A 16338-nucleotide genomic window follows, 5' to 3' on the forward strand; every position below is an offset into this window, starting at 1 on the left:
AAATCTTCAGTTTTACTCAAATTAGTTGAAGCAAAAATTAATTCACCCCACAACAAAAACTACTCCATCTAGTATTTTGTGTATGACCTCCATGATTTGTAAGGACAGCACCAAGTCTTCTAGGCATGGAATGTTGGTGACATATTGCAACATCGATCTTTTTCCATTCTTCAAGATGCTCAACTTGTCTCTTCAGAATTCCCCATAGGTGTTCCATTGGGTTCAGATCAGGAGACATACTTGGCCACTGAATCACTTTCACCCGGTTCTTCTTCAGAAATGCAACAGTGGCCTTAGATGTGTGTTTTGGATTATTGACATGTTGGAAAAGTGCACGACGACCAAGGGCACAGAGTGATGGTAGCATCTTCTCTTTGAATATAGAGCAGGACATCTGTGAATTCATGATACCATCAATGAAATGCAGCTCCCCGACACCAGCAGCACTCATGTAGCCCCACAGAAGGACACTGCCACCACCATGCATTTTTCTTTGTACTCTTAATTTATGCTGAGCACTGTATGCTGGGGTGTACTCATGTATGCTGAGCATTGTATGCTGGGGTGTACTCATGTATGCTGAGCATTGTATGCTGGGGTGTACTCATGTATGCTGAGCATTGTATGCTGGGGTGTGCTCATGTATGCTGAGCATTGTATGCTGGGGTGTACTCATGTATGCTGAGCATTGTATGCTGGGGTGTGCTCATGTATGCTGAGCATTGTATGTTGGGGTGTACTCATGTATGCTGAGCATTGTATGCTGGGGTGTGCTCATGTATGCTGAGCATTGTATGTTGGGGTGTACTCATGTATGCTGAGCACTGTATGCTGGGGTGTACTCATGTATGCTGAGCATTGTATGCTGGGGTGTACTCATGTATGCTGAGCACTGTATGCTGGGGTGTACTCATTTATGCTGAGCACTGTATGCTGGGGTGTACTCATGCATGCTGAGCACTGTATGCTGGGGTGTACTCATTTATGCTGAGCACTGTATGCTGGGGTGTACTCATGCATGCTGAGCACTGTATGCTGGGGTGTACTCATTTATGCTGAGCACTGTATGCTGGGTTGTACTCATTGACACGGAGCACTGTATGCTGGGGTATACTCATGTATGCTGAGCACTGTATGCTGGGGTGTACTCATGTATGCTGAGCACTGTATGCTGGGGTGTACTCATTTACGCTGAGCACTATATGCTGGGGTATACTCATGTATGCTGAGCACTGTATGCTGGGGTATACTCATTGACACTGAGCACTGTATGGTGGGGTATACTCATTGACACTGAGCACTGTATGCTGGGGTATACTCATTGACGCTGAGCACTGTATGCTGGGGTGTACTCATTGACGCTGAGCACTGTATGGTGGGGTATACTCATTGACGCTGAGCACTGTATGCCGGGGTATACTCATTGACGCTAAGCACTGTATGCCGGGGTGTACTCATTGACGCTGAGCACTGTATGCTGGGGTGTACTCATTTATGCTGAGCACTGTATGCTGGGGTGTACTCATTTATGCTGAGCACTGTATGCTGGGGTGTACTCATTTATGCTAAGCACTGTAAAAACACAATCTAGTTATACCTTCAAGCCCCCTGTATGTAGTCCTTAGAAATGAAGAAGCTGCAAAGCATGCAGGGAACCCAGGAAGTTGTGGAAAGAGACAGCCAGGAGACAGACTGAACTCACAACATGAAAGGAAATTTTTCAAGTAATCTCATATTGGATTGTCAAGGTAACTTAACTATTGTAATGATAATGCTGATGTTATAAAATGAAAGCTGTATTCTGTAACCAAGGAACTCCTTCAAATGTATTTTTACACAGTAACTCGAGTAAGGAGCATTCTTCCCACTGACCACCAATGTAAGGAGCGTTCTTCCCACTGACCACCAATGTAAGGAGCATTCTTCCCACTGATCACCAATGTAAGGGACATTCTTCCCACTGATCACCAATGTAAGGGACATTCTTCCCACTGATCACCAATGTAAGGAGCATTCTTCCCACTGATCACCAATGTAAGGAGCATTCTTCCCACTGATCACCAATGTAAGGAGTATTCTTCCCAATTTTTCTTTATTAAAAGTCTTGCAATTAATAAACATACAATACAGAATATACATAAATGAATAATTATATACATATTTACACAAAAACCAAATTAAATATAGCAAAATCTGCTGTCAGTCAAAAGCAAACCTCTCATAAATGAACATGTCATAACTGGGGGAATAAATCTTACTACAACTCACATCACTACACCAGACATCAAACCTGAGAGGTCAAGAAACAACCCCGCCCCCATTATGCATGCAGCCCTTCTTCAAAAAGAATATCTTAACCAACAAAAACTAAGAAGTGAAAAAGAATAAGAGCCCCTTACCCAGAGATGGACAGTTCACCAAAGGCAGGTCTGATATTCCTCCACGCCCTCATCCAGACCGCCCGAGGCTCCCTGCCCTTCTCAAGACCCCAAATCCTCCCAACCTCACCCAGAATATCGTGCACCACCACCTCTACAGGGAGGACTTTCTTCTGCAGGGTAAACTGACACCGTGCATTCCATGAGAAGTAATGAACTATACTAACTAAAAAAAAGTGTATCCAAATCAGCGAGCTGGGAATTCCCCGTACACCCACTCTGCATAACTCATGTGATAGAGAAAGGGGATGCCCAGAACCCTCCCCACGCTTTTATACACCTCTATGTTAAAGGGACACTGGAGCAGAAAGTGTGTGGTCCAACACACTCTGCTCTAGGACAATCCCGATCATCCACAGGGCGGTGCTTCAGGTTCCCTCTCACATGGAGCCTTCCATGGAGTGTGAGCTAGGCTTGATCCCTAAACTTCAAAGTGATTCTCTCCAGGTTAATTAAATGAAACCCCTCCCTCATTACGGAGCCTGGGCAATCCTTTAAGGCCAGTGACACACTGAAAGCAGAAGCCAAAATCCTCTCCCCCAGAAGCTTTCTGGGAAGGGACCTGATATCCTCCACTGTCACCTGCCACTGCCAAAGTATTTTCAGACATGGGGCAACATAAGCCGGGAACTTGCCATGTCGGACTCTCAGACTTTTCACTGGTCTGCCATCTTTCCAGCAATGCAGAAAAGGCTTAAACCAAGACTGAAAAATACCCACCCATCCCGGCGGGGTCTCTGCAAACATGTTACCAAGATTGTACTTTAAAAAGCGCAAAGAAAAGAAAACTATCGGGTTGACCATTCCTAGGCCACCCTCCCGCCTGGACAGGTAAGTTACATTGCGTTTGATCAGGTTCAGCCTATTTCCCCATAACAGTTGGAAAAAACAGCTGTAGACCCGTGCATAGAGAGATACTGGCAAGATACAGATGAAGCTGACATATAAAAAGATTGGGATCAGGTAAGTTTTGATTAAGTCAACCTTCTCCCTCAAGGAAAGCCTCCATCTCTTCCAACTTGCCACTTTGGAATTGGCACCTACCAACCTGCTTTCCCAATTTTGATGACCATAGTCACCAGGACCAAATTTGATGCCCAAAATTTTAATTTCCTGCTGGGGCCCCGGGAAGGCATCCAGAAGTTCGAAGCTTTCACCCTCCTCACCCATCCAGAAAACTTCACTCTTCTCGTTGTTGACTTTAGAGCCAGAAGCCTCCATGTACTGCTCTACAACAGAGACCACCTCCTGCGCCTCCTCAGTCCCAGAGATAATAACAGACACATCATCAGCATAGGCCATGACCTTCAAAGGCGGCGCACCAGCAATGCTCAGAGGCACCCCGCACAATGATGCACCCTCTAGCCTTCTTACAAAGGGGTCGATTGTGAAAGCATATAGCAGGGGGCTCAAAGGACATCCCTGGCGCACACCAGAGCCAACCTCAAAAGACCCAACCCAACCATAAACAAGTGGGAAGCTCTCAGCCCCTCTATATAATGTCTTATGCCAATCTATAAACCTCCCCTTCAGGCCGTATCTACCAAGTAGCAACCATAGATATTCGTGATTCACTCGATCAAAAGCTTTTGCCTGATCCAATGCCAGCAAGTACTTTCTCCATCCAGCAGCCCTGCATCGTTCCAAAGCCTCCCGAATAGCCAAAACTGCTGAAAAGGTACTTCTACCAAACAGTGATGGCTGGACAACAAATCGCCTGCTACTGACGACAAGCGCCAAAAAAGAATCTTTGCCAAGATCTTTCTATCAACATTGAGAAGACTGATGGGGCACCAGTTCTCAATCATTGAGGGGTCTTCACCTTTTGACAGAAGAATTGCAGCGGATTGCCTCATGGAGGGAGGGAGCGAACCCTCTTCTAGACAGCTGTTAAAAACCTCCGCTAAAAAGGGAGCCAGAATGGAACAGAAGGGACAGACTCAGGGATGACATTACTACAGGAAACAGAATCTAACACAACAGACGGAACAGACACAGGAGGGGCAAAAACAGTTTCCTCCATAGCATCAGCTGCCTCGTCTTCTTTATCCAGCCTCTGCAGCTCAGCCACCAATCCTGGCAGGTTGTGTAGTGCCTCTGGGCACAGACTGTACAGATTACCCAGTTGCTGGCACAAATAGCACCGAATCTGGGTGCATTCTTTGGCCAAATGGCCTAAATCCTGGCACAGTGAGCACTTTTTGATGGTACAGGATGATGCAAAGTGGCCTTTCTCTCCACATTTGTTACGAAACTTAGGCTGACCCCGATAAAAAACGGTCAGCCTATCTCTCCCCAGAAAAGCTGAGCAGGGCAGGTGCTGAACCACATTGCCCAGCACCCTCAATTGCAGTGACACTGTCCAGGCCCCTGTCCATATACCAAGCTCATCCAGGACCTTTCGCAGTGAGGTGAGAACCTCACCATATCGGCGTAGCCAAACTACCAAATCAGCTTCTGGTATGGATTCATTCCGGACCAGGATTGTCACAGATTTTATCAAAGGCTGCCTTAAAAGCACAAATAGGACTGTACCATACATAATGCAAAAGAGGGCATAACTTTTCATTAACTGATATATGTTGTTCATATTTCACATGTTGGTGGAGTAACTCTTCCTATAGTAACTCAAACTTTGTTCTCATTGTGGGGAAAAAATGGATACCAAGCAAAAGCAAAGTGCCGCCATTTAGTTCTTGATGAAAAAGAAGAGCACAGGCTGTCTGCCATTCACAGAAGACTGCAGAATGTTTACAGAGATGACACCATTGACAAGAATTGCCAATGGCAAGATGTTGCTATTGTCAGTGGTGTCATCTTCATAAATATTCTGTAGCCTTCTATGGATGTCAGACAGCCTGCACCACTCCTTCATCAAGAACTCAATGGTGGCACATTGCTTCTGCTTGAAATCCATTATTTACCTGCAATGAAACAGAAGAAGAGGAGTTACTATAGAGGAAGAGTTACCCTAACAAGATATGAAATTTGAATGACCTACTGTATTTATTAAGTTATGCCCAATTTTGCATTCCTTTCGCTACAGTTCTCACAAAACAAAAAAGTTTAGTTCCTAAAAAATAAATAACAAATAGCTACCTGGAAACCCAATTTCCAGGAAACTTCCAGTATGGCACATGAGAGTGTGGCTTTGCCCACCCAAAACAGGAAACACAAGGCTCATAGAACAGTGGTCTCCAAAGGCCAGATGTGGCCATTTGCTTTCCTTCATCTAGCCCTTGGGGCACTATTTCTCTCATTGATACAAGGCATTATTTCCCGCTACTGACACCAATGATGAGGCACCATTCTTCCCACAAACACCAACACTGGGGCATAATTCCTCAAATTGAAAACAGTGGGCCCTCTTCCTTCCAATGACATCAATGATGGGGCATACTTCCTTTCACTGGTGTAAACGCTGGAACACTATTCCTCCCGCTGAAAGCAATAAAGGGGCACTATTGCTGCCACTGATACTAACCATGGGATACTATTCTTCCCAGTAATACCTATGACGGGGCACTATTTGTTTCACCGATACCAGTGATGGGGCACTACTCCTCCCACAAATGACAATGACAGGGCACTATTTCTTCCACCGATACCAATAATGAGGCACCGTTTCTCCTCCTAATGACCACCAAGCCCAAGGCATTTTCTACTCCCACTGGCCATAGTGGGCAACTGGCCCTCCTAAAGTATGAAGGATTTGTTTTAAAAAGTTTGGACAAGCTCAAACTCACTGCCTAAGTTCTTTGTGTTTCATCAGACTTAGCAGGAACAACATGGAAACATGGATATTGAAGGCCTTCGTGCTAATTGTAGGAGCCTCCCACACTATCCAGCTCAGATTCTACTCCAGGGATGGTGGACCTGGCCAGCTTGGATCAGTATTACTGGGGAGGGAAGACCTCCTTTTGATGTCCTGGAAGATGTATGATCTTAAAATCCACTCCTTTCCTCTCTTTAAAAAGAGTCTTTACTGGCCTGATGTTTCCTTCCACCCACACCATAGGAGGGGCAAATTCTTTTATGAAAAAGTCATATTGTTGCTGAATATTGTGACATGTCATGAATGTATTCATTGGCAGTCACATAAGCTACTAAAAGGTCAGTGTATGGCACTGGGGTCCAAAGCTCAAATACTCCAGAAGCACTACCTGAGGTTGTTTAAAGTATCACTGTATCTTTGTAGAGGTTTACTTTACTACATACCACCCTTAGTGCCATCCCAGGGAACAGCACAGCCTTTCTCCTGAAAATGGCTGCTTTGTACAGTACAGTCACGCCAGGGCCCCATTTGTTCCAATGGGAAAGGCACACGTTGGTCTCAAGTGGTTGCTCGGAGTACAGCTTTCCTATTAAAATGAATGGCGAGCAGCACTCAGGTAGGTGGAAGAACTGTATAAAAGAAAATTATCCAAAAGCTACAAATTGCAGTTTAACCAGTTGTGGGCATTAAAGTGGTTCTAAAGGCTCAAGGTTTTTTTATCTTCTCTGTGCAGCATCCCCCCCAGCCCCAATAATACTCACCTAAGCCCCCTCTCGATTCAGCGATGTGCACTGGAGTCTCGGCTATCCTGGGACTCCCTCATCTCATTGGCTAAAAAAAAGCAGGAGCCATTGGCTCCCACTCCTGTCAATCACAGCCAGTGAGCCAATGAGAAGAGAGATGGGTCGGAGCCAAGCCACAGCTCCGTGTGTGAATGGACACACAGAGCAGTGGGTGTCCCCATAACAAGCTGCTTGCTGTGGGGGCACCCGACAGGAGGGAGGGGACATGAGCGCCTGCGGGAGACTCAAAAAGAGGATCCAGACTGCTCTGTGAAAAAACACTGCACTGCACACAGCAGGTAAGTATAGACATGTTTGTTATTTAAAAAAAAAAAAACCTTTAGAATCACTTTAAGCATGCTGCCCACTTCCTAAAATACTTCATAAAAGTACCCAACGTGTGTGCAGTACGCATTATCCTTCTGACATTTTTATTTTATAAAATTTGTTCCTATTTAACCATTTGGCAACCCTTAGTTTACCCTAATCAACCCTAATTAACTCCTTCATCCCCTTCTCCCCTTAAATAGTATTTTCTCGTTATTATTGATGCATTAGAAAAGAGCACAAAATCAGAAAAATAAATACATAACCTTTAATTCATTTGTAGATAATTTTGCAATGCTTTCTACCCCTGGTGCCCAACCTGCAGCCCCTTCCAAGCTCCCGTGTGCAACTCACTGAACATTGGGACCAGTTGATGAAAACCCTCAGCCCCTGCATGGCAGTGCTAGTCACATACAGTATGAGGAGCTGATGTGATAACACACCGACCATGTCAACATACATTCCTGGAGTGAGCCTCAGCCCCTGAGCCGGTGTACTGCCTGTCTGTCATTAGCTGCCTGTGTGTGGGTTTCCGCACAACCCCCCATAGTCTTCACTGTCCTGCAGAGTCTTCCTACCTCTGGCTGTACAACCTCCCATCGTCTTCACTGTCCTGCAGAGTCTTCCTACCTCTGGCTGTACAACCTCCCATCGTCTTCACTGTCCTGCAGAGTCTTCCTACCTCTGGCTGTACAACCTCCCATAGTCTTCACTGTCCTGCAGCGTCTTCCTACCTCTGGCTGTACAACCTCCCATAGTCTTCACTGTCCTGCAGCGTCTTCCTACCTCTGGCTGTACAACCTCCCATAGTCTTCACTGTCCTGCAGAGTCTTCCTACCTCTGGCTGTACAACCTCCCATAGTCTTCACTGTCCTGCAGCGTCTTCCTACCTCTGGCTGTACAACCTCCCATAGTCTTCACTGTCCTTCAGAGTCTTCCTACCTCTGGCTGTACAACCTCCCATAGTCTTCACTGTCCTTCAGAGTCTTCCTACCTCTGGCTGTACAACCCCCCATAGTCTTCACTGTCCTGCAGAGTCTTCCTACCTCTGACTGTACAACCTCCCATAGTCTTCACTGTCCTGCAGAGTCTTCCTACCTCTGGCTGTACAACCTCCCATAGTCTTCACTGTCCTGCAGCGTCTTCCTACCTCTGGCTGTACAACCTCCCATAGTCTTCACTGTCCTTCAGAGTCTTCCTACCTCTGGCTGTACAACCCCCCAGTCTTCACTGTCCTGCAGCGTCTTCCTACCTCTGGCTGTACAACCTCCCATAGTCTTCACTGTCCTGCAGAGTCTTCCTACCTCTGGCTGTACAACCTCCCATAGTCTTCACTGTCCTGCAGAGTCTTCCTACCTCTGGCTGTACAACCTCCCATAGTCTTCACTGTCCTGCAGCGTCTTCCTACCTCTGGCTGTACAACCTCCCATAGTCTTCACTGTCCTGCAGAGTCTTCCTACCTCTGGCTGTACAACCTCCCATAGTCTTCACTGTCCTGCAGCGTCTTCCTACCTCTGGCTGTACAACCTCCCATAGTCTTCACTGTCCTGCAGCGTCTTCCTACCTCTGGCTGTACAACCTCCCATAGTCTTCACTGTCCTGCAGCGTCTTCCTACCTCTGGCTGTACAACCTCCCATAGTCTTCACTGTCCTGCAGCGTCTTCCTACCTCTGGCTGTACAACCTCCCATAGTCTTCACTGTCCTGCAGAGTCTTCCTACCTCTGGCTGTACAACCCCCCATAGTCTTCACTGTCCTGCAGAGTCTTCCTACCTCTGGCTGTACAACCTCCCATAGTCTTCACTGTCCTTCAGAGTCTTCCTACCTCTGGCTGTAAAACCCCCTATAGTCTTCACTGTCCTGCAGAGTCTTCCTACCTATGGCTGTACAACCTCCCATAGTCTTCACTGTCCTGCAGCGTCTTCCTACCTCTGGCTGTACAACCTCCCTTAGTCTTCGCTGTCCTGCAGCGTCTTCCTACCTCTGGCTGTACAACCTCCTATAGTCTTCACTGTCCTGCAGCGTCTTCCTACCTCTGGCTGTACAACCTCCCATAGTCTTCACTGTCCTGCAGAGTCGTCCTACCTCTGGCTGTACAACCTCCCATAGTCTTCACTGTCCTGCAGAGTCTTCCTACCTCTGGCTGTACAACATCCCATAGTCTTCACTGTCCTGCAGAGTCTTCCTACCTCTGGCTGTACAACCTCCCATAGTCTTCACTGTCCTGCAGCGTCTTCCTACCTCTGGCTGTACAACCTCCCATAGTTTTCCTACCTTTGGCTTGGCTGTAGAACCTCCCATAGTCTTCACTGTCCTGCAGCGTCTTCCTACCTCTGGCTGTACAACCTCCCATAGTCTTCACTGTCCTGCAGAGTCTTCCTACCTCTGGCTGTACAACCTCCCATAGTCTTCACTGTCCTGCAGCGTCTTCCTACCTCTGGCTGTACAACCTCCCATAGTCTTCACTGTCCTGCAGAGTCTTCCTACCTTTGGCTGTACAACCCCCCATAGTCTTCACTGTCCTGCAGAGTCTTCCTACCTCTGGCTGTACAAGCTCCCATAGTCTTCACTGTGCTGCAGAGTCTTCCTACCTCTGGCTGTACAACCTCCCATAGTCTTCACTGTCCTGCAGAGTCTGCCTACCTCTGGCTGTACAACCTCCCATAGTCTTCACTGTCCTGCAGCGTCTTCCTACCTCTGGCTGTACAACCTCCCATAGTCTTCACTGTCCTGCAGCGTCTTCCTACCTCTGGCTGTACAACCTCCCATAGGCTTCACTGTCCTTCAGAGTCTTCCTACCTCTGGCTGTACAACCCCCCATAGTCTTCACTGTCCTGCAGCGTCTTCCTACCTCTGGCTGTACAACCTCCCATAGTCTTCACTGTCCTGCAGAGTCTTCCTACCTCTGGCTGTACAACCTCCCATAGTCTTCACTGTCCTGCAGAGTCTTCCTACCTCTGGCTGTACAACCTCCCATAGTCTTCACTGTCCTGCAGCGTCTTCCTACCTCTGGCTGTACAACCTTCCATAGTCTTCACTGTCCTGCAGAGTCTTCCTACCTCTGGCTGTACAACCTCCCATAGTCTTCACTGTCCTGCAGCGTCTTCCTACCTTTGGCTTGGCTGTAGAACCTCCCATAGTGTTCACTGTCCTGCAGAGTCTTCCTACCTCTGGATGTACAACCTCCCATAGTCTTCACTGTCCTGCAGAGTCTTCCTACCTCTGGCTCTACAACCTCCCATAGTCTTCACTGTCCTGCAGAGTCTTCCTACCTCTGGCTGTACAACCTACCAGTCTTCACTGTCCTGCAGAGTCTTCCTACCTTTGGCTGTAGGTGGAGTCAGCCTGCTGCAGAGTCCTGATCACATTGATCAGGGGGTGACCATGAGGCCCTGCAGAAGCTGGCATCCCACCCTGCAGCTAGAAATAAGTAGAAGAAAAAGTGCTGGAAAATGAAGGAGAAAAAAAAAAAAAAAAAAAAAAAAACACCACCTGGAAAATTTTACCCTTCTCAAGACCAAGCCATTTTTTGCTGTTTGGCACTGCTCTACTTTAACTGGTAATTGCACAGTCTTGCAATACTATACTCAAATTAAATTTATATAATTTTTTTTCTCACAAACAGAACTTTCTTTTGGTGGTATTTGATTACCACAGGGTTTTTTATTTTTTTGCAATATAAACAAAAAAAGACCGAAAATGTTTAAACAAAAAAAAAAAATTTTCACTTTCTGCTATAACACATTTCCTATAAAAATTTAAAAAAAAATCTAATTTCTTCATAAATTTTGGCCAAAATGTATTCTGCTACATGCTTTTGATTTTACAAAATCCCAATAAGTGTATATTGACTGGTTTGCATGATAGTTATAGTGTCTACAAACTATGGTATATACTAGAATGTCTATTTTTTTATACTATTAATGGGGGCGATTAGCGATAGTGTGGCGGGCAATCAGACACTAACTGACACTGCTTCGTTTCATACAGAAACATAAGTGGACACATGGTAAAGGACTGCTGTGACTGGCCCTTTGCCTCACTCTGTGTTCAGCTGTGTCTAAAGGACACAGCGGTCACAGTGCACGCTAAATGCCCTCCCAGAACTAGCTGAGTCAAAAAAAGTCCAAAAATGACGGTTTGCAGCGTTTTATTGCGTTTTTCAGCACTGGAGCGTTTTTACAGCTAAAAAACTCCTCGAGTCATGGGTTTTTTTCCAGCCAAAAAAACGTCCCTGCCAAAAATCGTTGATTCCAGTCTATGTGTGCATGGACACATAGGAGAACATGCTGGGGGGTTTACTGACTGTAGAAAAAACGTCAAAAGCCAAAAACAGCCGCTGTAAAAACGTCCCGTGTTCATGAGGATTAAAAGGAATATAAAAGTTATAAACCTTTTGCATTCACATAAAACTATGCAAGATCGGCACTGATGTAAACACCCTGCAACTACTATGATCCCCCCTCAGGATCGGCGTGCGTTCCAACGGCCGGTGATAACAGAGACACAGAAGATTCTTATGCACAGTGTTGCAATGGACATTATCTATTTAGAGACTTTTAATTTATTAACTGTTTCCGTGCCGCCCTATAGCAGAAATACTGCTACAGGGCGGCACGGGGGCACAAAATCACGTATATATACACGTGATTTTGCAGGTAGGGGGCATGTGCCCTACTCAATCCGCCATTCGTGGCCTTGGCACCTGGTCGGCACCTGGTAATCGCCCCCCAAAGGGGGACAAACCTGTGTATAAACAACACAGATCTCTCCCGTCAGCTCCTGCACACTGCTTTGTATGGCTCTGCACAGCACCGCCATACAAAGGAGTGTGCTTCCAGTGTAAAGCACTCACACAGAACACTGTAAAACTACACACAGCACACGGTTAACCCTTTGATCACCCCAGATGTTAACCCCTTCCTGCCCGCCACTAGCGGCTACGGATGTCAATCACCGGGTCCCAGGGGAAGATTCCCCACCGGCACTTGGTGATCGTTGGAGAAAGCTGACAGGGGAGAGAGCTGTGTGTAAACAACACAGGTCTCTCTCCTGCCAGCAAAAACATGCTGCTTTGTATTTGTCTGCACAGCTTGTCTCCCTAGTGAAACACACACAGTTAACCTTTTGATCGCTCCAGATGTTAACCCCTTCCTGCCCAGTGTCATTAGTACAGTGTCAGAGCTTTATTTTAACACCGATCACTGTATTAGTGTCACTGGGGATGTCAGTGACACCAAATCAGTTCCCCTCCAGTGTCAGAATGCCCGCCGCAGTCCCGCTATAAGCCACTGATCGCCGCCATTAGTAGTAGAAAAAAAAATACTGCCATTTGTAGACGCTATAACTTTCATGTAAACCAATTAATTTACACATATTGGGATGTTTTTTTAGGAAAGACATGGAGCAGAATACATTTTGGCCTAAATTTATGCCGAAATTAGATTTTTTACATTTTTGTACTGGATATCTTTAATAGCAAAAAGCCAAAAATATATATTTATTTTTTCATAATTGTCAGTCTTTTTTTTTTTGTTTATAGTGCAAAAAATAACAAAAAACGCACAGACGAGCAAATACCACAGAAAGAAAGCTCTGTTTGTGTGGAAAAAAAAAAGAATGTAAATTTCATCTTGGTGCAGCGTTGCGTGACTGCACAATTGTCAGTTAAAGCAACGCAGCGCCGTATCGTGAAAAATAGCCTGGTCAGGAAAAGGGGGGGGGGTGGTAAATCCTCAGGAGGGCAAGGGGTTAATGAAATTGGCGATATTATTTATGTGTATTGTGGTAGCGCCTATATATCCCTTTTTTTCCTGATTTTCACTTGGAGTGATTGTGTATCACTATAGGGGGGCAGCTTCACTGTATTCATGTATTTAACTGGTGTCCCATCATGCCTCTGCCTTTGGGAGTCATGCTTGTAACTGTCAATCTTGCAATGCCTCATGGGACTTGTAGTTTGGCAACAGCTGGAGGGCCGCGGGTTTGACACCCGTGGGCTAGACTGTTTACCACGTACAGCAGTGCGTAACATGTTGGCATTAATATAATTATTAATTCCAATTATGTACTTTAATAAATAAAATATGAGAAATAGAGAAAAGAAATGTACTGTGCTGCCCTGGTCTTCCAGTAGTGCCAGCTCCAAGAAGAGTCCAGCACTCAGGCACAGGAGGTGCTTGCACTTTATACCTGCTTTAACCACTTGCCGTCCGGCCGCAGTATATAAATGGATGGTAGCAGTCCAGTGGTTGGTTGCCGTTCATAAACGGCGCCTGCCATTTTGGACTGTGCGCACTCCCTGGGAGCACGCAGAACTGCGATCCAGTGCCCGCTGTGTCCTTCGGACACAGTGGAACACCGATTGTCATACGGGACCTCTGTGTGAGGTCCCGATCATGTGATCGCTGATTGGCCAATCAGTGATCACATGCAGAGTAGTAAGCAAGATGTCACTTCTGACATCATTGCTGACTACATGTCAAATCTGTGAATGATCACAGAGGTCACATGGTACGGGGCTATTCACAACAGCCTTGTACCATGTGACAAGCTGTGACCAATCACAGCTCACAAAGTAATTCTCAATGGCTGCAAGAATGCAGCCAGAGAGAAGGAGAAATGATTGCTTTTACAGCCTTTATGGGTGTAAAAGCAATCAGTGTAAAAAAAAAAAAAAACTTCATCCCCCCCCACAAGTAATACAGTGCCACAATGGTGACACTGTAATGCCAAGGTGACAGAATCTAGAAAAAAAAAACCAAATAATAATATAAAAAAAAAAAAAATGTAAAACAATGTTTTTAAAAATTATATTTTTTGGTTATAAACTAATTTGGGTTATTTTTTTGTTTACTAAAAAGATAACTGAATAAATTTTGGGCAAGATTTATCAAGAAATTTGCTAAATTTTATAAGAAAAACACTTTTTTTCAAAATTTCTGGACTTTTTCATTTATATAGCAAAAAAAATAAAAATCCCAGAGGTGAATAAATACCACCAAAATAAAGCTTTATTTGTCTAAAAAAAAAATGCTAAAAAATTCATATGGGTACAGTGTTGCATGACCGCGCAATTGTCATTCAAAGTGTGATAGCGCTGAAAGCTGAAAATTGGCCTGGACAGGAAGGGAGGGAAAGTGTCCGGACTGGAAGGGGTTAACATAAACAGGACAACGCACAGACTAGTCATTGAAATGAGCAGATAATAAAAGTCATCTGAGAATGAAGGACTTTCATTTGGTACCTTCTCTCTCCTCCTCCATACGGCGTGCTTGCCTCTGGGCCATCATTCCCCTGTTCATCCTTCTTCGCGGCATCCCATCGCCCCGCTCCTCTGGCTGGATACGCGGTCTGGCTGCTGCTGCTGCCGCCACATTCTGTTGGTGCTCATTGTCAGCTACAATGGAAAACAAAGCAAAATCATCTTAGATTGTAAGCTCTGCGGATCAGGGCCCTCCTATCCCTCTTGTATTGAACTGTATTGTTGCTGTATTGTCTCCCGTTATATTGTAAAGCACTGAGCAAACTGTTGGCGCCATATAAATCCTGGATAATAACAATATTAAAGTGCACCTGTCACTCATATATAATCGCAAAAGGCACTATAAAGGTTAAAGTGATATTACACCCTCAGCTTTTAAGGCACTTTTAGCAGCTGATAAAATCACTGAGTATGCAGCTTCTTAAACCTTGCCTCTGGTGTAAGTAGGTGCCATGACCACCTCCCCAGGATTCCTGTTTCAGGGTAGCTCCATTCTCTTGCAGCATCCTATGGAGCCACCCTCGCATGCAGGAAATAGAGCTGTGTCTCCCTATGCTCTGTGCATCAATAGAAACACACAGCCCCATAGCCTAGAATGGCTAGGCACTACTGTGCGCCTCCGTCCTCCTCCTCCCTTCTTCAAGCTAACAGACTGGCTGAAGACCGCACTGTCCACTGTTAACACTTTCTTGTAAAAACCAGATGTTCAGGGAAGCAGCGCTGAAAGAGCAAGAGAAAGCTGCAAAGTGGCGAGTGCTGGGGTAAACACTGGGGTAACGCTTACTTCATTGTGCTTAATGTGTTAAACTAAAACACAGAGGGTTTAACCTGTTAACGCATATATTCGGCCCTGTGTAAACAACTTACCGTGCTGACAGCGTGCTCCCTGCCCCCTGCTCAGTAAGCCCCCTGATGCATACTTGTGATTGGGAGCTTTCCGATCATGTGATTGCTGTGACAGCCAATCGCAGCAGTCACATGACCCGAACGCCCACCTCCGCCTTTTAGAACTCTTAAAGGGCAGGGAGGTGGTCAGCCGGAAGGAGTGAATATTACTTTAAAACATATTTATTCCAACAGTTGACAAAGATCAAGGTATGGAGCTAGGCTATACAGGGATACAGGGGATTTTCTACTGCCCGATGCGGGAATAAAACATTTCCATCATCAATTGAAGAAAATAAGCACAGGAGTACTTTTTAGCAGTGCAGTTCAACGTAATCCACTGCCAGCTGTGTCTGTGTGACGTCTCAATAAAGTTTATTTTAAAAAAAAAAGGAAGGTAACAGTGCGATACGTCAAGCTTGGTGCCTCATGACGTCGGTCCCACTGCACACCAGTGTTACAATGCAGCGGCTGATGTGACGGCTTTTACTGACGCCGCCATCTGTCTGGTCAACAAGGAGCCCTGGAAGATGTCTGTTATAACGAAACGCGTTGGGCGGAGCCTCCCTTGTGACATCATCACGCAAGACTAGCTGATAATGCCATTCCTTGAAGTTTGGTGATTTTATTGAATGCTGAGAATTTTGATTGTAAATGTGTTTTCCCTTTTTTTAATAAATGGTTTGTGAATAATCTGCACTATGAGGGGCACTTCTTCTATCTTCACGTGAATGTATATATACTCCGTGTGATCGGGACGGTCTATGGAGTGATTTAGAATCTATGTCTGGCTTGTGGTACAAGAGTTTGGACCTAAAGTCTACGAACAGAGAGCATGTTGACCTCCTATAAATAAGGGGTCAGATAA

General features: G+C 45.6%; 1 protein-coding gene across 1 annotated transcript in view; it reads right to left on the reverse strand.

The window, feature by feature from the left end:
* The window catches only part of DDRGK1 (DDRGK domain containing 1), a 137123-nt gene that overhangs the window by 102029 nt on the left and 18756 nt on the right, over nucleotides 1–16338 (reverse strand). The window contains exon 2 of the mRNA XM_089691170.1: nucleotides 14568–14720. Within this exon, the coding sequence (XP_089547296.1) occupies nucleotides 14568–14720 (153 nt within the window). The remainder of the gene's footprint in view (nucleotides 1–14567; nucleotides 14721–16338) is intronic.

The sequence above is a fragment of the Staurois parvus genome, unplaced genomic scaffold (assembly GCF_062004578.1).
Source record: "Staurois parvus isolate SC_StPar_1 unplaced genomic scaffold, SC_StPar_1.0 ptg000552l, whole genome shotgun sequence".
Lineage (NCBI taxonomy): Eukaryota > Metazoa > Chordata > Amphibia > Anura > Ranidae > Staurois > Staurois parvus.